The sequence below is a fragment of the Ranitomeya variabilis genome, chromosome 2 (assembly GCF_051348905.1).
Source record: "Ranitomeya variabilis isolate aRanVar5 chromosome 2, aRanVar5.hap1, whole genome shotgun sequence".
NCBI lineage: Eukaryota > Metazoa > Chordata > Amphibia > Anura > Dendrobatidae > Ranitomeya > Ranitomeya variabilis.
In genome coordinates this window covers 807,632,979-807,654,248 of record NC_135233.1, presented here as the reverse complement: position 1 = coordinate 807,654,248, position 21,270 = coordinate 807,632,979, and the positions used below count along the sequence as shown (strand labels likewise).

General features: G+C 43.5%; 1 protein-coding gene across 2 annotated transcripts in view; it reads left to right on the top strand.

The window, feature by feature from the left end:
• Nucleotides 1-21,270, top strand: part of COL19A1 (collagen type XIX alpha 1 chain) — a 1,614,879-nt gene that overhangs the window by 307,370 nt on the left and 1,286,239 nt on the right. For both annotated transcript variants that reach the window (XM_077289962.1, XM_077289964.1), the window contains exon 10: nucleotides 13,316-13,369. In XM_077289962.1, the coding sequence (XP_077146077.1) occupies nucleotides 13,316-13,369 (54 nt within the window). The remainder of the gene's footprint in view (nucleotides 1-13,315; nucleotides 13,370-21,270) is intronic.

The window sequence follows — 21,270 nt, the reverse complement described above, 5'->3', positions numbered from 1 at the left end:
TGGCAAGAAGAAAGCCATTTCTCAAAGATATCCATAAAAAGTGTTATTTAACGTTTTCAACAAGCCAGCTGGGAGACACACCAAACAGGTGGAAGAAGGTGCCCTGGTCAGATGAAACCAAAATCAAACTTTTTGGCAACAATGCTGAACGATATGTTTGGCGTAAAGGCAACACAGCTCATCACCCTGAACACACCATCCCACTGTCAAACATGGTGGTGGCAGCATCATGTTTTGGGCCTGATTTTCCTCAGCAGGGACAGGGAAGATGGTTAAAATTGATGGGAAGATGGATGGAGCCAAATACAGGACCATTCTTAAAGAAATCTGTTGGAGTCTGCAAAAGACCTGAGACTGGGACGGAGATTTGTCTTCCAACAAGACAATGATCCCAAACATAGAGCAAAATCTGCAATGGAATGGTTCACAAATAAACGTATCCAGGTGTTAGAATAGCCAAGTCAAAGTGCAGACCTCAATCCAATCGAGAATCTGTGGAAAGAGCTGAAAACTGCTGTTCACAAACGATCTCTATCAAACCTCACTGAGCTCGAGCTGTTTGACAAGGAAAAATGGGCAAGAATTTCAGTCTCTCGATGAACAAAACTTATAGACATACCCCAAGCGACTTGCAGCTGTATTCGCAGCAAAAGGTGGGGCAGCAAAGTATTAAGTTAAAGGGGCCAAATAATATTGCACACCCCACTTTTGAGTTTTTGAAATTCCACAAAAATTTAAAATAACCAAAAAATTTCACTCAACTTCACAATTGTGATCCACTTGTTGTTGATTCTTCACCAAAAATTTACATTTGGTATCTTTATATTTGAAGCATGATATATGGGAAAAGGTTGAAAAGTTCCAAAGGGCCGAATACTTTTGCAAGGCACTGTACATTTAAGAATTAATATTTTGTCACTTTTTTGGGCTGAAGTGGGCTTCTTTTAAGCAAATGTTCAGAAGTCTTTTTTTTGGTTTAGCCATAATGTGAAAGCAGAATGTAGTATATTAATAAATTGGAAAATGTTATTACCCTTGTTAATTATAAATGTTAAATGATGAGTGAAGGGACTAATGACAGAAACGTTTAGAAATGATTCACAGATGTAGCAATCTTTAACCGCCTGTGTACTATGTGGTACTACGCTATTTGTGCTGCATGGCATGGTTGTGCCAAACTACTGCCACATCACTGTAGTTCGATGTGTTGGGTAGCATGTAGTGATGGGCAAGCACTAAAATGCTCGGGTGATAGTTGCTCGGGTCGAGCAAATTGGAATAATTGGGTACTCGACACAAGCAATGAGCCCAATGTAAGTCTAAGGGAAACCCAAGTATTTTTACCGTGATCCCCCCTGGGGGTCCAATTAAGGTCTAAAAACGTCTAAAAATTAAACACTGCTCAAATGACACAGGGACATCATGAAGATCGCCCCTGGAAGCATTTCTGACTCCTAGGTCACAGCTGTAAGCTATGTTGTCAGAGTTTCACGCCATTTTTACAGGTGCACCAAAAACCATACAAAAACTAAACCAAAATGGATTTTGCTGGGAAATATGTTAAGGTACAGTACAAACTAAAAGTTTGGACACACCTTCTCATTTAAAGATTTTTCTGTATTTTCATGACTATGAAAATTGTACACAGTGTAAGTGATTAGCACACTCCAAAGTGTTGTGATGCAAAAAGTGGGGGTTTATTACATACAGTAAATCACAAACGTTTCGGTCGGTACTGGACCTTCATCAGTGTGCTAGATACACTTGTATACTTGTATGGCCCCAGATATGTAGATTACTATAATTTGCATCGAATAGAATTTCTGGTAGAACAAAAGAATCGGGAGAAATAGCACCAGGCTATCAAATGAGGAATATGGCGGTGAGGCACCAAGGAGCCGTCAGTGCGCCAGGACACTATGGACATACGCAGTATCCACCGCTAGTAAGGTGTATGAAAATTGTACATTCACACTGAAGTCATCAAAATTATGAATTAACACATGTGGAATTATATACTTAACAAAAAAGTTTGAAACAAATGAAATTATGTCTTATATTCTAGGTTCCTCAAAGTAGCCAACTTTTGCTTTGATGACTGCTTTGCACACTTTTGGCATTCTCTTGATGAGCTTCAAGAGGTAGTCACCGGGCATGGTCTTCCAACAATCTTGAAGGAGTTCCCAGAGATACTTGTTAGCCCTTTTACCATCACTCTGCGGTCCAGGTCTGGTGACTGTGGAGGCCAGGTCATCTGGTGTAGCACCCCATCACTCTCCTTCTTGGTCAAATAGCCCTTACACAGCCTGAAGGTGTGTTTGAGGTCATTGTTTTGTTGAAAAATAAATGCTGGTCCAACTAAACGCAAACCGGATGGAATAGCATGCCGCTGCAAGATGCTGTGGTAGCCAAGCTGGTTCAGTATGCCTTCAATTTTGAATAAATCCCCAACAGTGTCACCAGCAAAGCAGCCCCACACCATCACACCTCCTCCTCCATGCTTCATGGTGGGAACCAGGCATGTAGAGTCCATCCGCTCACCTTTTCTGCGTCGCATAAAGACACGGTGGTTGGAACCAAAGATCTCAAATTTGGACTCATCAGACCAAAGCACGGATTTCCATTGGTCTAATGTCCATTCCTTGTGTTCTTTAGCCCAAACAAGTCTCTTCTGCTTGTTGCCTGTCCTTAGCAGTGGTTTCGTAGCAGCTATTTTACCATGAAGGCCTGCTGCACAATGTCTCCTCTTAAGAGTTGTTGTAGAGATGTGTCTGCTGCTAGAACTTTGTGTGGCATTGACCTGGTCTCTAATCTCAGCTGCAAGGCCTGCCGTATTGCCAAGTCATATACACCCCAATAAAGCTTTGAACCCTGGTACTGGATGGCCACAGGAAAATCCACTTCACATTATTCAGTTGGTCCTGCCATACTATTTTCTTATATATTAACTGCAACGCCTGCCCTGCTACCAAGTCATATGCACACCAACAAGGCTTTGAACCCTGGTACTAGATGGCCACAGGAAAACCCACTTCACATTATTCAGTTGGTCTTGCCATACTGTTTTCTTATGTATTAACAGCAAGGTCTGCCCTACTACCAAGTCATATGCACCCCAATAAGCCTTTGAACCCAGGTACTGGATGGCCACAGGAAAATACACTTCACATTATTCATTTTGTAATCCCATACTGTTTTCTTATGTATTAACTGCAAGGCCTGCCCTGCTACGAAGTCATATGCACCACAATAAGCCTTTGAACCCAGGTACTGGATGGCCACAAGAAAACCCACTTCACATTCTTCAGTTAGTCCTGCCATACTGTTTCCTTATGCATTTAATGAAAGGGCCGCCTTGACCCAAATTTGCATGCAACACAATCCCCCTTGGAAGAAACATGGAAGAGGGCCTCATAAAAATATCTGTCCCATTACAAAGGAGCAGGTCTCCTAGACTCGCAATGCTCATACACTAAGTGCATGGGCTGACAAACATTTCCCCATGGGGATAAATTTAAAAAAAATATTTTATGGGGATCATAGACACCCTTGCCCAAAAATTGACTGGCTGTAGAAGAAAGGAACATGTTAACCCTTGTTATCTAGTGGCGGAGAATGATGAGATGTTGATCAAGGCCTCATTAAAAACTAGGCCCAATGTAAAGGAGCCGGTCTCCTAGACTTGTAATGCTCATACACTAAATGCATGGGCTGACAAACATTTGCCCATGGGGGTACATTTTTATAAAATATTTTATGGGCATCATAGACACCCTTTCCAAAAATTGGACTGGATGTAGCAGCACGGAACATGTTAACCCTGGTCATCTAATGGCGGTGGATGATGAGATGTTGAGGAAGGTGTCATTAAAAACTAAGTCCAATTTAAAGGAGCGGGTCTACACTTGTAATGCCCATACACTAAGGGCATAGTCTGACAAACATTTCTGTTCTGATCCGGTGGTAGGATCTCAAAACTGACCTGACACATATGACCAGAATATAGGACAAGTTCTGGGGAGGTGGAAGCTATACTGACCGCAATCCTGATCCTATCCACAAACACTAAAGGCAGCCGTGGAGCGTTCCTAAAATCCTAGACGCCACGTTCACAGCCTGAGAAACTGACTACCCCTAGAGAGAAAGCAAAGACCTCACTTGCCTCAGAGAAATAACCCCAAAGTTTTAGTCAGCCCCCCACAAATAATAACGGTGAGTTAAGGGGAAAAGACAAACGTAGAAATGAAATAGGTTTAGCAAATGAGGCCCGCTAACACTAGATAGACTGAAAATAGATAGGAGTCTGTGCGGTCAGTACAAAAACTATCAAAAATAAACCACGCAGAGAATACAAGAACCCCCACACCGACTTACGATGTGAGGGGCGCACTCTGCATCCCAGAACTAACCAGCAAGCGAAAAATCACATATAAGCAAGCTGGGCTGAACTCATCATATACAGAGAAACGTTTTCAAGGAAATAATGAGCAAAATGAACAAACAAACTTAACTTCTCCAGCAGGAGACTGGTCACAAGGAATATTCAGGAGCTCTCAGAAACAGGACTGAATACACCGACAGCAGGCAACAAATGAAGGGCCAGGTGAATTAAATAGGCCCAGCATAGCAGGAAATGAAGCAGCTGAGCCCAGCCATTTCGCTAAAGGCCACCAGAGGGATCCCCAGAACAAACTCACACAGTACCGCCCATGACCAAAGGAGGGAGCCCGAGAACGGAATTCACAACACATTTCCCCATGGGGGTAAATTTAAATTTTTTTTTATGGGATCCTATAATATAGGAGCAGGGCTCCTAGACTTGTAATGCCCATACACTAAGTGTATAGGCTGACAAACATTTCCCCCTGGGGGAGTAAAACATTTTTGGTGTAAAATTATTAACGGCCATCATAAAAACACCCTTGTACAAAAAAATGGGAGACCTTTGCATTGAATACGTTCACCCTGGTGTTCGTATGGTTGTGGATGATGAGGATGAGGATAAGGAGGAGGATAACGCCAAACAGACCAAATCAGGAAGAGTATACCCATATGTGGTTGTGAAGAGGAGCATCAGAATACACCTCCACAAAAAAGACAATGTATTTGAGGTTATGTTTCGCTGTTTTCATTCAGTTGTGTACAGAAGTCTTGCCCAATCCAGCCCTTGTTCATTTTTGGCTTTAACATTTTTTTACATACAAAATACTGTATAGACCTAGGCTAGCAGACCAAAAAATGCAATGTATGCCTGCAAAGCGAGGATTTGGACACCACAGATACACCAGGCATCTGATGGCGATACCAGACTCATTCAACATGTGGCCTTTGATAAAAAAAAATTTTTGAACCACAAAATACTGTATAGACAAAGGCTAGCAGACCAGAAAATGCAATGTATGCCTGCAAAGCGAAGATTTGGACATCACAGATACACCAGGAGTCTGACGGAGATAACAGATTGTTTCTATATGTGGCCTGTTTTTTTGTTTTAATTTTTGTAACCACAAGATACTTTAAAGACCAAGGCTAGCAGGCAAAAAAATGCAATGTATGCCTGCAAAGCGAGGATTTTCACACCACAGATACACCGGGCGTCTGACAGAGATAACAGACTGTTTCAATATGTGGCTTGTTTTTTTGGTTTTAAATTTTTTTTAACAACAAAATATTGTATAGACCAAGACTAGCAGACAAAAAAATGCAATGTATGCCTGCAAATCGAGGATTTTGACACCACAGATACACCGAGCATCTAACGGAGATAACAGACTGTTTCAATATGTGGCCTGTTTTTTTGTTTAAATTTTTTTTTGTTTACCACAAAAACTGTATAGACCAAGGCTAGAAGACAAAAAAAATGCAATGTATGCCTGAAAATCAAGAATTTGGAGACCAAAGATAAACCAGACGTCAGACAGAGATAACAGACTGATCAAAATGTGGCCTTGATTTTTTTGGCCCACCAATATTGTGTCAATAATTAGGCTATGACACTAAAAAAAAATTGGAGTACTAAAATTGTAAAATATTTAGGGCAAAAAAAGGTGCAAAAAAAATTGCCACGGATACCTGCAGCTACGTATATGTAAAATACGCAGCAGCAGACAGGATTGGAACTTTTTGAGGTATGCAGTGAGATCTATATACTCACATACAGTGCCTGCATGCCTTGCACTGATGTGGATATGTGCACATAGACTCCCCTGCCTACCTAGCGCTGCAATCTATGTACCCCCGAAATAGCTCTAAAAAGGTCTTTTGGTTTATCAGCATTTGTGGATTGAACACTAGTGGACCCACACTAACTAATAAAAGTAAGAATCTGACCCTATCTCAGCAAAAGCTCTCCCTACACTACCTAAGTCCAGAGCAGAATGCAGCGAGCAGGGCGGTGCAAGATCTTTTATAGACCTGATGATGCTGTGCGGCCAGCCAATCACTGGAATACCACAACAAAGATGGCTGCGGTATTACATGGCAGACAATCACTGCAATTAAAAGGAGAAGACCCAAGCTCCCGCCGAATAATCCCGGAAATTCTCGGTGCTCGCCGAGTACACCGAGCATAGTGATACTCGGGCGAGTACCGAGTAGTGGCGAGCACATTCGCTCATCACTAGTAGCATGCTGTTCACTACTATCCTGCAGCTTTATTTTGAAAGAACTACATAACATTATTGCATTGCACAGAATTTAATCTGCATTCCACATATTGTACATTAGTGTTAATGAATATTTATTACATAGTCGTTTTTAATCTAATCTTTAAAATGGTTTTAAATTGTCCCAGCTTTTCTGACTCAGACTTTGATCTCATAGGACCTTTTACATAGTTCTAATACTGGTTACTTTGCCCACTTGCAGGTCATGCATAGTCTGTGTAGTCCAAAATGACCTCAGTTACTGCATAGTATCTAGGGAATGATTGTCATGCAATACATTGTGATAAATTCACTCTACTCATACTAAGCTTTGCTGGGCATCTTTTATTACCCTTTACATACTAAGGGAGTGTGCTGATTTAGTATCGTATCTGCTGACAGTCATTTACTGAATGCAAAGATGTCAAGAAGGCTGCATTGATAAAAGATCAAGTGGATGTTTTAAATATGCAACAATAACACTAAAATGTTGGTTGGTTGCTGTCTTGATGTAATGTCAATCTGTTTTCTCTAGGTCATAGATTAACAATTAATTTCCATTGTTCCAATAGCAGAATTGTCACATATAACACCTGAAAAATAAAAAGAAGTTAAATGTTAAATAAATATACTAATAAACTCATAAGCTATATGAGATCAACTGTATAGAGGAGATTTACCCAAACTGGTGTAAAAATATTTTCACCTTGCACTATTTTCATTTGCCTTACCTTTAATATCCGCTAAGTATACAAAAGATCATTATGGTTTACCTTAACCCCTTAACGACCGCCGATACGCCTTTTAACAGCGGCCGCTAAGGGTACTTAAACCACAGTGCCGTTAATTAACGGCGCTGTGGAAAAAGTGAATAGCGCCCCCCAGAGTCGGATTTTCTCTGGGGTCTCGGTTACCGGGGGTAGCCGAGACCCCAGAGAACATGATTCGGGGGTTTTTTACCGACCCCCGAGTTGCGATCGCCGGTAATTAACCGTTTACCGGCGATCGCAAAAAAACCCCTAAAAAACGCGATTTCCCATTTAATTTCTCTGTCCTCCGATGTGATCGCACATCGGAGGACAGAGAAATGGGGTCCCCGGTCGCCCCCGATGCCCCCCCGATACTCACCTGTCTCCCCCGGTGCTCCTCGTGGTTCCCCATGGGCGCCGCCATCTTAAAAATGGCGGGCGCACGCGCAGTGCGCCCGCCGGCCGGCACCTGGGAGATTTTTGGGGTCTCGGCTGCTGGGGGTAGCCGAGACCCCAAAGAACATGATCGGGGTCGGTTTTTACCGACCCCTGTTTTGCGATCGCTGGTAATTAACTGTTTACCGGCGACCGCAAAAAAAAAAAAAAAAAAGTGATGTGTAATTTTCTGTCCTCTGATGTGATCGCACATCAGAGGACAGAGAAATAGGGGGATTCGGGGACCCTATCATACTTACCGGTGTCCCTGGGTCCTCCTGTGTCTTCTCCTGCCGGCCGGCTTCTTCCTATAGAAAGAAAATGGCAGGCGCATGCGCAGTGCGCCCGCTCTCTGCTGCCATCTGCCGGCCGGCAGGAGAGGAGAGTTGGGGCTAAAATTAGGGTTAGGGTTAGGGTTAGGGCTAGGGCTAGGGTTAGGGTTAGGGCTAGGGTTAGGGTTAGGGTTAGGGCTAGGGTTACGGTTAGGGCTAGGGTTGGGGCTAAATTTAGGGTTAGGGTTGGAGCTAAATTTAGGGTTAGGGTTGGGGCTAGATTTAGGGTTAGGGTTGGGGCTAAAGTTAGGGCTATAGTTAGAGTTGGGGCTAAAGTTAGGACTAGGGTTGCGGCTAAAGTTAGGGTTAGGGTTGGGATTAGGGTTTGGATTAGGGTTGGCATTAGGGTTACGTTTGGGATTACGGTTAGGTTTGGGATTAGGGTTAAGGGTAGGGTTGGGATTAGGGGTGTATTGGGATTAGGGTTAGGTTTGAGGTTAGGGTTGAGATTAGGATTAGGGGTGTGTTGGATTTAGGGTTCTGATTAGGGTTATGGTTGTTTTGAGGTTAGGGTTGCGATTATCCTTAGGGTTGTGATTAGGATTATGGATCGGGTTGGCATTAGGGTTAGGCCTCTTTCACACTTCAGTCTTTTGGCGTCAGTCTGAAACGGCCATTTTCATCAAATAGCGGATCCGCCATTTTTTTGGGCGGTTCCGCTATTTTCCCATAGACATGCATTAGCGACGGATTGTGGCGGATGGTCGTCTCTTCCATCCGCCATGTGATGGATCCATCGAGATTTGGCGGACGTCATCTAGACATTGACGGCCATTGTAACGTTTTTTGTCTGCGCCGAAATGGCGGTTCGCGACGGATCCGTCGCGTTCGTCATTCCATAGAATGGCCGCCTATGGGCGACGGATCCGTTGTTCCCGCTATTTCGGTGGATCCATCGCCCCAATCCGTTTTTTCAATTGCGCATGCTCCAAAAAGTAGATACTTTTCCCAGACAACCCCCAAGTAACGGATCCGTCAAAAAAACGGATCCGTTAATACCGTTTTCTCAACAATTGTGACGGATCCGTCACTATGTCGGAGCTGACTGACGCCAAACAACTGAAGTGTGAAAGAAGCCTTAGGGGTGTGTTGGGGTTAGGGTTGGAGTTAGATTTGGGGGGTTTCCACTGTTTAGGTACATCAGGGGGTCTCTAAACGCCACACCCAATTTTGCACTCAAAAAGTCAAATGGTGCTCCCTCCCTTCCGAGCTCTGCCGTGCACCCAAACAGTGGATTACCCCCACATATGGGGCATCAGCGTACTCGGGATAAATTGGACAACAACTTTTGGGGTCCAATTTCTCCTGTTACCCTTGTGAAAATAAAAACTTGGGGGCTAAAAAAAATTTTTTGTGGAAAAAAAAATTATTTTTTATTTTCACAACTCTGCATTATAAACGTCTGTGAAGCACTTGGGCATTCAAAGTTCTCACCACACCTCTAGATAAGTTCCTTGGGGGCTCTAGTTTCCAAAATGGGGTCACTTGTGGGGTGTTTCTACTGTTTAGGTACATCAGGGTCTCTGCAAACGCAACATAATGCCCGCAGACCATTCTATCAAAGTCCGCATTCCAAAATGGGTTCCTTCCCTTCTGAGCTCTGCCATGAGCTCAAACAGTGGTCCCCACCACACATGGGGTATCAGTGTACTCCGCACAAATTGGACAACAACTTTTGGGGTCCAATTTCTCTTGTTACCCTTGTCAAAATAAAAATTTGGGGGCTAAAAAATCTTTTTTGTGGAAAAAAAAAATATTTTTTATTTTCACGACTCTGCATTATAAACTTCTGTGAAGCAGATGGGCATTCAAAGTTCTCACCACACATCTAGATAAGTTCCTTGGGGGGTCTAGTTTCCAAAATGGGGTCACTTGTGGGGGGTTTCTACTGTTTAGGTACATCAAGGGCTCTGCAAATGCAACATAACGCCCGCAGACCATTCTATCAAAGTATGCATTCCAAAACGGCGCTCCTTCCCTTCCGAGCTCTGCCATGCGCCCAAACAGTGGTTTACCCCAACATATGGGGTATCAGCCTACTCAGCATAAATTGCACAATAAATTTTGGGGTCCTATTTCTCCTGTTACCTTTGAGAAAATAAAAAATTGCAGGCTAAAAAATCATTTTTGAGGAAAAAAAAAGGATTTTTTATTTTCACGGCTCTACTTTATATATTTCTGTGAAGAACTTGGGGGTTTAAAGTGCTCACCGCACATCTAGATAAGTTCCTTAAGTGGTCTAGTTTCCAAAATGGGGTCACTTGTGGGGGGTTTCTACTGTTTAGGCACATCAGGGGCTCTCCAAACGCGACATGGTGTCCGATCTCAATTCCAGCCAATTCTACATTGAAAAAGTAAAACGGCACTCCTCTTCCAAGCTCTGCGGTGCGCCCAAACAGTGGTTTACCCCCACATATGGGGTATCGCCACACTCAGGAGAAATTGCACAACAACTTTTGTGGTCTAATTTCTCTTGTTACCCTTGTCAAAATAAAAATTTGGGGGCAAAAAGATCATTTTTGAAAAAAAAATGCGACTTTTTATTTTCACGGCTCTACGCTATAACCTTCCGTGAAGCACCTGGGGGTTTAAAGTGCTCACCACACATCTAGATAAGTTCCTTAAGGGGTCTAGTTTCCAAAATGGTGTCACTTGTGGGGGGATTCCACTGTTTAGGCACATCAGGGGCTCTCCAAACGCGACATGGCGTCCGATCTCAATTCCAGCCAATTCTACATCAAAAAAGTAAAACGGCACTCCTTCTCTTCCAAGCTCTGCAGTGCGCCCAAACAGTGGTTTACCCCCACATATGGGGTATCGATGTACTCAGGAGAAATTGCACAACAACTTTTGTTGTCTAATTTCTCCTGTTACCCTTGTGAAAATAAATATTTTGGGGCAAAAAGATCATTTTTGTAGAAAAAATGCGATTTTTTATTTTCACGGCTCTACGTTATAAACTTCTGAGAAGCACCTGGGGGTTTAAAGTGTTCACCACACATCTAGTTAAGTTCCTTAAGGGGTCTAGTTTCCAAAATGGGGTCACTTGTGGGGGGCTTCTACTGTTTAGGCACATCAGGGGCTCTCCAAATGTGACATGGCGTCCAATCTCAATTCCAGCCAATTCTACATTGAAAAAGTAAAACGGCACTCCTTCTCTTCCAAGCTCTGCGGTGCGCCCAAACAGTGGTTTACCCCCACATATGGGGTATCAACATACTCAGGAGAAATTGCACAACAACTTTTGTGGTCTAATTTCTCCTCTTACCCTTGTGAAAATAAGAATTTGTGGGCGAAAAGATCATTTTTGTGTAAACAAATGCGATTTTTTATTTTCACGGCTCTACTTTATAAACTTCTGTGAAGCACTTGGGGGCTCAAAGTGCTCACCACACATCTAGTTAAGTTCCTTAAGGGGTCTAGTTTCCAAAATGTGGTCATTTGTGGGGGGTTTCCACTGTTTAGGCACATCAGGGGCTCTCTAAACGTGACATGGCATCCGATCTCAATTCCAGCCAATTCTGCATTGAAAAAGTCAAACGGTGCTCCTTTTCTTCCAAGCTCTGCGGTGCGCCCAAACAGTGGTTTACCCCCACATGTGGGGTATCGTCGTATTCAGGAGAAATTGCACAACAACATTTATGGTTAAATTTCTGTTTTTACACTTGTGAAAATAAAAAAAAATGGTTCTGAATCAAAATGTTTGCAAAAAAAAGTTAAATGTTCATTTTTGCCTTCCACATTGTTTCAGTTCCTGTGAAGCACGTAAAGGGTTAATAAACTTCTTGAATGTGGTTTTGAGCAGCTTGACTGGTGCAGTTTTGAGAATGGTGTCACACTTGGTTATTTTCTATCATATTGACCCCTCAAAATGACTTCAAATGTGATGTGGTCCCTAAAAAAAAAATAGTGTTGTAAAAATGAGAAATTGCTGGTCAACTTTTAACCCTTATAACTCCCTAACAAAAAAAAAATTTGGTTCCAAAATTGTGCTGATGTAAAGTAGACATGTGGGAAATGTTATTTATTAACTATTTTTTGTGACATATCTCTCTTATTTAAGGGCATAAAAATCCAAATTTTGAAAATTGCTAAATTTTTTATTTTTTTGCCATATTTCCATTTTTTTCATAAATAATCGCAAGTAATATTGAAGAAATGTTACCACTAATATGAAGTACAATATGTCACGAAAAAACTGTCTCAGAATCAGCAGGATCCGTTGAAGCGTTCCAGAGTTATAACCTCATAAAGTGACAGTGGTCAGAATTGTAAAAATTGGCCTGGTCATTAAGTACCAAATTGGCTCTGTCACTAAGGGGTTAAACTTATAAAACATTGGTAAACTAAAAACCATTTGTAGTTATATAATCAAATGAAAGAAGAAGGAAACTTTTACTAGTTAACAGGATCAAGTTTGTCTTTTTCCAAGGAATACATTTTCCCCAAGTTTTACAATTTTTCACTATTGATAATCTTTGCTAAATATCTAATTAATCCACATCTAATTAGATAGATATTTAATTGACCATAAATATTAGTGCACCTACAGAAAACATTTTCAACCTTTTGCTCCATTCACATCAGACCGGGAGTCTATATATACTGTAGTTATAAATTTAGATTGTCAGATGGAATAGTAAGTAACACATGCCTTGGGGGTTTTGCTTGTACATGTGGTAGACAGGGTATGGTTTCATTATACCGTGAGATTAAGTTTATCCATGAGCCATCCCAAATGGTTCCTTATCCAAGAATAGCACAATACAGGAAGTTACGGATTATGCAATTAGCCAAGATTACAAAGTGAAATATACACTTGTTTCCCTCCTTCATTTCAGAGATGGCTCCTTGCCATTAATAATCAATCATTGAACTCCTGTTGAGATTGTATAATGCAACTTTTAAATAATTAAAACAAACAAAATAGAATATTAAAGCGTAATTTTCAATGCTAATAAATATGTATTACTATAATATGTAAATGTATTTCCTACAGCGGACTTTTTAATAAACCTAATGTTCTTCTCTCTCTGTCTTGTTATGTTTGATACTTATGTAAATTCTACTCACCTTAGATTTTACAGGCAGAATTACTACTGTGCCTTGTCTTAGGTTTTTGTTAATGTGCTGCTGTCTTTATTGTATTTTGCAGGGTGAGAAAGGAAGCAAAGGTGAAAATGGTATTCCAGGAGAAATTGGGGAAAAGGTATCCATTAAAATGCTTTTATCTGATCTTCTTTAATCAAATATTTATACAGTGTTTCTTTTTTTGAACTTTCAGAGAAAATATTTATGAAACATGACTTGCTTTAGAATATGTTTTATAATGTAACTTTGGTATAGTTTTGCTTTTATACCTTACTTGAGGAACATTTGGCGAGTTGTATAAAAGTCTGTCAGTTATACATTTTCTGTACCATTAAAAATAGTGTCAGTAGTAGTGTTGAGCATTCCGATACTGCAAGTATCGGGTATCGGCCGATACTTGCTGTATCGGAATTCCGATACCGAGATCCGATATTTTTGTGATATCGGGTATCGGTATCGAAACAACATTAATGTAAAAATGTGTAAAAGAGAGAATTAAAATAAAAAATATTGCTATACTCACCTCTCCGACGCAGCCTGCACCTTACCGAGGGAAGCGGCAGCGTTCTTTGTTTAAAATTCGCGCTTTTCTTTCCTTTACGTGAGTCCCGGCTTGTGATTGGTTGCGTGCCGCCCATGTGACCGGGACGCAACCAATCACAGCAAGCCGTGACGTAATTTCAGGTCCTTCAGGATTTTAAAATTACGTTCCGGCGTTGTGATTGGTTGCGTCGCAGTCACATGGGCGACGCAACCAATCACAGCAAGCCGTGACGTAATTTCAGGTCCTTAAGGATTTTAAAATTACGTCCCGGCTTTGTGATTGGTTGCGTCGCAGTCACATGGGAGACGCAACCAATCACAAGCCGTGATGTCACGGGAGGCTGGACACGCGCGCTTTTTAAAATGGGCGCGTGTCCAGCCTCCCGTGACGTCCCGGCTTGTGATTGGTTGCGCCGCGATCAACCAATCACAAGCCGGGAGGCTGGACACGCGCCCATTTTAAAATTTTAAAATGCGCGCGTGTCCAGCCTCCCGGCTTGTGATTGGTTGACCGCGGCGCAACCAATCACAAGCCGGGACGTCACGGGAGGCTGGACACGCGCCCATTTTAAAAAGCGCGCGTGTCCAGCCTCCCGTGACGTCACGGCTTGTGATTGGTTAATGGCGGCCATGTTGCCGGGACGCGGACCAATCACAGCAAGCCGTGACGTAATTTCGTCACGGCTTGCTGTGATTGGTCCGCGTCCCGGCAACATGGCCGCCCTGACCAATCACAAGCCGGGACTTCACGTAACCAAGTAAAAGCGCGAATTTTAAACAAACAACGCTGCCGGTTCCCTCGCTGAGGTCCAGGCTGCGTCGGACAGGTGAGTATAGCGATATTTTTTATTTTAATTCTTTCTTTTACACATTAATATGGTTCCCAGGGCCTGAAGGAGAGTTTCCTCTCCTTCAGACCCTGGAAACCATCAGGGATACCGTCCGATACATGAGTCCCATTGACTTGTATTGGTATCGGGTATCGGTATCGGATTGGATCCGATACTTTGCCGGTATCGGCCGATACTTTCCGATACCGATACTTTCAAGTATCGGACGGTATCGCTCAACACTAGTCAGTAGTGATACATTATGCATCAGTTCTTAAAACAACACTCAAATATAGAATCGTGGTTTCTTTGTATCTCTTTTGGTAACCGGCCTCTGTAAGGCAACATACCCACAGTCTAACCTATTATTGAGGTATTCTTTTTGTCATTTTCAACAACTTTTTGGGTCATATTTTTCCATGGCCAATTGTTACTTTTACAGAAAATTATTAATGTATCTGTAATGGCATTTAGTGTTTTTCAAAGCACGGCATGATATAAAAATGGCTTTTTTTAGTCTGAATACACCCTTACTCTCACAACAAGGAAAAATTATTTGTGGTGAGCATTTTCTACAGAATATAAATAAGAGACACTATAGAAAATTATGTTTCATGTTATTGTGCGGCTATTATGACGCCTCCTTCTATCACCTCAATTTCAATAATTTACTATGTAGCCAATTAAGGTTCTGCTTATAAATACAGTGTCGGACTGGAGTCCCAGGGCCCACCAGTAACATTTACTCTGGGGGCTCACTGTTCATCTACCTACAAATATTACATTACCCTCATTCTCAAATTTACCTATGCTGCTATGTGTCGTATTTTTGGGATTATAAGACGCACTTTTCCCCAAATTTGGGGGGAAAATGGGTTGCATCTTATAATGCGGATATACCTTACCGGTACTGTTGCTGCAGGCCGCAGGCTGGGATGATGGGGTACCGGGCGGTGCTGCAAGGGTGTCCAGTGCTTCTGTCGGTGTCTCCGGTGCTGCGGGGGCTCTGCTGACATTTTGTGAAATGCCAGAGCCCCCGCAGTTCCATGGTTTCCTGTGCGGTGGACTCCAGGAAAATGGCCGGGGGGGGGGGGGGGGGGGGCAGCGCATGTGCAGACGGAGATGAGATCTCAGAGATCTTGGTGCCGAGATCACCATCTGCGCATGCCCCCCACCGCCATTTGAGGTAAAATATTGCATAAAAACAGGGAGTGGAATGTTTTACTCACAAAAATATTCAGCTGCAATCTTCTGCTGTCCTGTCTGTATCCTTCTCTTTTGCTTCCTCTCCTGCCAAGGAGAGGTGGAATGATCAGACCATGTTCCTGCACTGTCAGACACAGCCATTACACAGTACACAGCAGGGGCACATTTATAAGATTATCTCAGCACAGGAACATTTTATTTACACATCCAATTGGGGAAGTTATAATTATTCCAAGATCTGTTGATTAAACAACCCCTTTAAGGACTATTCGAGGAAATTATGGAATACTATTATTATTATTATTATTATTATTATTATTATTATACATTTTTATAGCACCATTTATTTCATGACGCTTTACATGTGAAATACAGGGCAAATATAGACAAATATATTAAACACTAGATTGTGACCCGATTCTAACGCATCGGGTATTCTAGAATATGCATGTCCCCGTAGTATATGGACAATGATGATTCCAGAATTCGCTGCAGACTGTGCCCGTCGCTGATTGGTCGAGGCAACCTTTATGACATCATCGTCGCCATGGCAACCATTATGACATCTACGTCGATACTGTGCCCGTTGCTGATTGGTCGAGGCGAATTCGCGGCAGACTGTGCCCGTCGCTGATTGGTCGAGGCAACCTTTATGACATCATCGTCGCCATGCTGTGCCTGTCGCTGATTGGTCGAGGCCTGGCGGCCTCGACCAATCAGAGACGCAGGATTTCCAGGACAGACAGACAGACAGACAGACGGAAAAACCCTTAGACAATTATATATATAGATGAGCAAAAAACAAGGCACACAGGTACATAAGGAGGGAGGACCCTGCCCGCGAGGGCTCACAGTCTGCAGGGGATGGGTGTTGATACACTAGGAGAGGGTAGAGCTGGTTGTGCGGCGGTTCAGTAGGTTCAGGATCACTGCAGGCTGTAGGCTTGTCAGAAGAGGTGAGTCTTCAGGTTCTTTTTGAAGGTTTCTATGGTAGACAAGAGTCTGATGTGCTGGGTTACAGAGTTCCAGAGTATGGGGGAAGCACGGGAGAAGTCTTGGATGTGGTTGTGGGAAAAAGAGATGAGAGGGGAGTAGAGAAGGAGGTCTTGAGAGGATCGGAGGTTGCGTGTTGGTAGGTACCGGGAGATCATGTCACAGATGTATGGAGGAGATAGGTTGTGGATGGCTTTGTAGGTCATTGTGAGGGTTTTGAACTGGAGTCTCTGGGCGATAGGAAGCCAGTGAAGGGCTTGGCATAGGGGAGAGGCTGGGGAATAGCGGGGAGACAGGTAGATTAGTCGGGCAGCAGAGTGTAGGATGGATTGGAGTGGTGCCAGAGTGCTAGAGGGGAGTCCAGAGAGTAGGAGGTTGCAGTAGTCGAGGCGGGAGATGATAAGGGCATGCACTAGTGTTTTTGCGGTGTCACAGTCAAGGAATGTGCGGATCTGGGAAATGTTTTTGAGTTTGAGGTGGCAGGAGGAGGCAAGGGCTTGGATATGTGGCTTGAAAGAGAGAGCAGAGTCGAGGATCACCCCGAGGCACCGGGCATGTGGGAGTGGGGAAAGTGAGAAGCCATTGACATTGATGGATAGGTCTGGTGGAGGGGTAGAGTGAGATGGGGAAAGATGATGAATTCTGTTTTGTCCATGTTCAGTTGTAGAAAGCGAGCAGAAAAGAAGGCTGAAATAGCAGACAGACAGTGCGGGATTTTGGTAAGTAAGGAGGTGAGGTCAGGTCCGGATAGGTAGATCTGCGTGTCATCGGCATAGAGATGGTAATGCATACCATGGGATTCTATGAGCTATCATAGACCAAAGGTGTAGATGGAGAAGAGTAGGGGTCCTAGAACAGAGCCTTGAGGAACACCAACTGACAAGGGCGAGGTGAGGAGGTGGTGTGGGGGAGGGAGACACTGAATGTCCGGTCTGTCAGATATGATGAGATCCAGGAAAGGGCCAAGTCTGTGATGCCAAGAGATGAGAGAATTTGTAGCAGAAGGGAGTGGCCCATAGTGTCAAAGGCAGAAGACAGGTCCAGGAGAAGGAGGACAGAGTAATGTTGCTTGCTTCTGGCAGTTAGTAGGTCATTGGTGACTTTAGTTAGGGCAGTTTTAGTTGAGTGATGGGAACGGAAGCCAGATTGTAACCGATCAAAGAGGGAGCAGGAGGAGAGGTGGGAGGACAGTTCAAGATGGACGTGTTGCTCCAGCAATTTGGAGGCATAAGGGAGAAGAGATATCGGGTGATAGCTAGACACAGAGGATGGGTCGAGGGAGGGATTTTGAGGATGGGTGTGATCTTGGCATGCTTGAAGGATGAGGGGAAGACACCTGTTGTGAGTGAGAGGTTGAAGAGGTGCGTTAGGGTTGGGATAAAGACCGTGGAAAGGTTAGGGATGAGGTGGGACAGGAGCGGGTCGAGCGTGCAGGTGGTGAGGTGTGATCTTGACAGGAGGGTGGAGAGATGATCTTCTGTCATGGTGGAGAAGCTGGTTTTGGAGGAGCAGGGGTGAGCAGCTAAGAGGGGCAGTCGGCTCTGTGGGCCAAAGCTTTCTCTGATCGTATCAATCTTCTGTTTAAAGAAAGAGGTGAAGTCTTCAGCAGAAATGAGAGGGGAGGGAGGGGGTGCAGGGGGACGGAGTAGAGAATTGAAAGTGTTGAAAAGCTGTTTAGGGTTGTGAGACAGGGAGAATATGAGAGATGAGAAGTAAGTTTGTTTGGCGGCAGTGAGCATGGACTTGAAGCTGGCAAGGGACTGCTTGTATGCGGTGAAGTGGTCAGCAGAGCGGGATCGCTTCCATCTCCGCTCAGTGATCCTAGAAGCCCGTCTCAATTCTTTGGTCAGGCTGGTCAGCCAAGGCTGCCTGTTGATTGTATGAGTTTTGCTATGCATGAGCGGGGCAGCCGAATTGAGTGTTGCTGCTATTGTGGTGTTATAAAAAGCAGCAGCAGCATCTGTGTCATGAAGGGAGGCTATGTCGGTAAGAGGGAGAAGGGACTCAGAGAGTGATTGTAAGTTGAGATGTTTGAGATTTCTGCAAGGGAGTTTGTGGAGTGGGGGTTGCACACTAGGAAAGGAGAGGGAAGAGAATGTCAGTAGGTTGTGGTCAGACAGGGGGAGGGGTGTGTTAGTGAGATTAGTAAGGGAGCAGAGGCGGGTGAAGATGAGGTCCAGCGTGTGGCCATCTTTGGGAGTGGCCACAGAGGACCATTGAGTGAGGCCAAAGGAGGCAGTCAGTGATAAAAGTTTAGAGGCAGCTGAGGTGGAAGTGTCAATGGGGATGTTGACATCACCCATGATGATAGTGGGGATGTCAACACAGAGGAAATGAAGTAGCCATGTGGTGAAGTGGTCGAAAAAGGTGGAGATGGCTAGTTCTGGGGGGCGGTAGATGACAGCCAGCTGGAGGTTGGAGGGGGAATAGATGCGGATGGAGTGCACCTCAAATGAGGGAAGAATAGCGGAGGGTGGTAGCGGGATTGGAGTGAAGGAGCAAGTGTCGGACAGGAGCAAGCCAACTCCTCCACAACGTTTGTTGGTGGAGCGAGAGGTGTTAGAGAGGTGGAGACCGCTGTAGGAAAGCGCAGCTGGAGAGGCTGAGCCAGAGAGGGTGAGCCAGGTTTCCGTGATGCCAAGGAAGGAGAGTTTGTTGGTAATGAAGAGGTCATGGATAAATGGCAGTTTGTTGCAGACGGAGCGTGCGTTCCATAGTGCTCCAGGTAAGGGGATCGGGGGAGTGGGGGCTGGATGAATGGGTATGAGGTTGTCATGGTTGGGAAAATGTGCGGAGGATAGAGGTAGGGGGTTAGAAATGAGTGTGGGGATGTGATGAGGAGGGCCGGGATTTGAGGATACATCACCAGCAATGAGGAGTAGCAGAGAGAGTGTTAGAAGGTTGGTGCAGGATACGACATGATGCGGCCGTGTGTGTCTGGAGAAAAAGGATTGTATGTGGAGGAACAGTTCTGAGGAGAAGGTGAGGTGGCTGGGGAGGATGGAGGAAGAAATGACTAGTTCCTTACTAGGTGGAGGGATTGCAGGAGATTGTAAGAAGGAAAGTAGTATGGGGGTGAAAGAGCAAAGAAACCAAAACATTGTAGTGGTTGGTATCCTGTTACCTTCCAGTCAATTCCAGTCCAATTCAGTCTACTGTAATTCAAATTCAATATACTAGTGTAATCCATTTATTTTATTGAATAACCATGGAAAAGTGTCACTCAGCAGAACCTATACTTCAGTTCTTATATTTTATAAGGGATTATAACAAACAGTACAGAAACTGAACATATAAACGGGTGCCCATTGTACTACTAAGTAATGTATGTGGGGTCCATGCAAAATGGCATTTGAAGTGGAAAATAGTTAATGGACAAAATCAATTTCTCACAATATCATTTTATAAGCTCCTTTGGATCCTATAAACTTTAGCTTGCTTAACAATCCGATACGTTCCTTGTTCAGTATACCAAAGCCCCAGTTCCTTCTAGCATTTTATCTACCTTATACCTTAATGACAAGCTATTTTTGCACCAGTCAATAGTAGTGTGACTGGTTCCCCTTCCTGTATCAGTATATCAGTATAAGCTTTTTGTGATCAGTCTGTTGGTGAAGGAGGAGAAAGATCAGAATCGGTAGTTATTCGCACCAGTACAGCATACAATTTATTTACTTGCTCTGAGTCTGCTGTTTCTCCTCCTTCAGCAACAGGCTGATAACAAAAAAAATATTTTCCACTGATATACTAATGCAGGAAAGGGTAGAGAGGTGACACTTTTTGTCATCTCACCCTGTCTTTGGCAATATAAACCAGCTTTTTCTGGCAGTGTATAACATACACTCAAGCATCTTAGATATCACAGTAACCCACTTAAATGCCAGAGTAACTGACCCATAATGTACTCAATGTCTTAAAGTAATGAGAGTCACACAGTCCTCATAAAACGCACGCACCAGATCTGCCTTTGCCTCCCCCCCTCTTGTGCTCTCTCTCTCTTTCACACTCCCTTTCTGTTGCCACAATACTGAGATTCGGATAAAAGTTTGACAGACAGCTTGGTACCAAGGCAAATACAGTGGGTACAGAAAGTATTCATACCCATTTAAAATTTCCACTCTTTGTTTCATTGCAGCCATTTGGTAAATTCAAAAAAATTCATTTTTTTCTCATTAATGTACACTCTGCACCCAATCTTGGCTGAAAACCCCCCAGATATGTAGATATTTTTGCAAATTTATTAAAAAAGAAAAATTGAAATATCACATGGTAATAAGTATTCAGATCCTTTGCTCAGTATTGAGTAGAAGCACCCTTTTGAGCTAGTACAGCCATGTGTCTTCTTGGGAATGATACAAGTTTTTCACACCTGGATTTGGGGATCCTCTGCCATTCTTCCTTGCAGATCCTCTCCAGTTCTATCAGGATGGATGGTGAACGTTGGTGG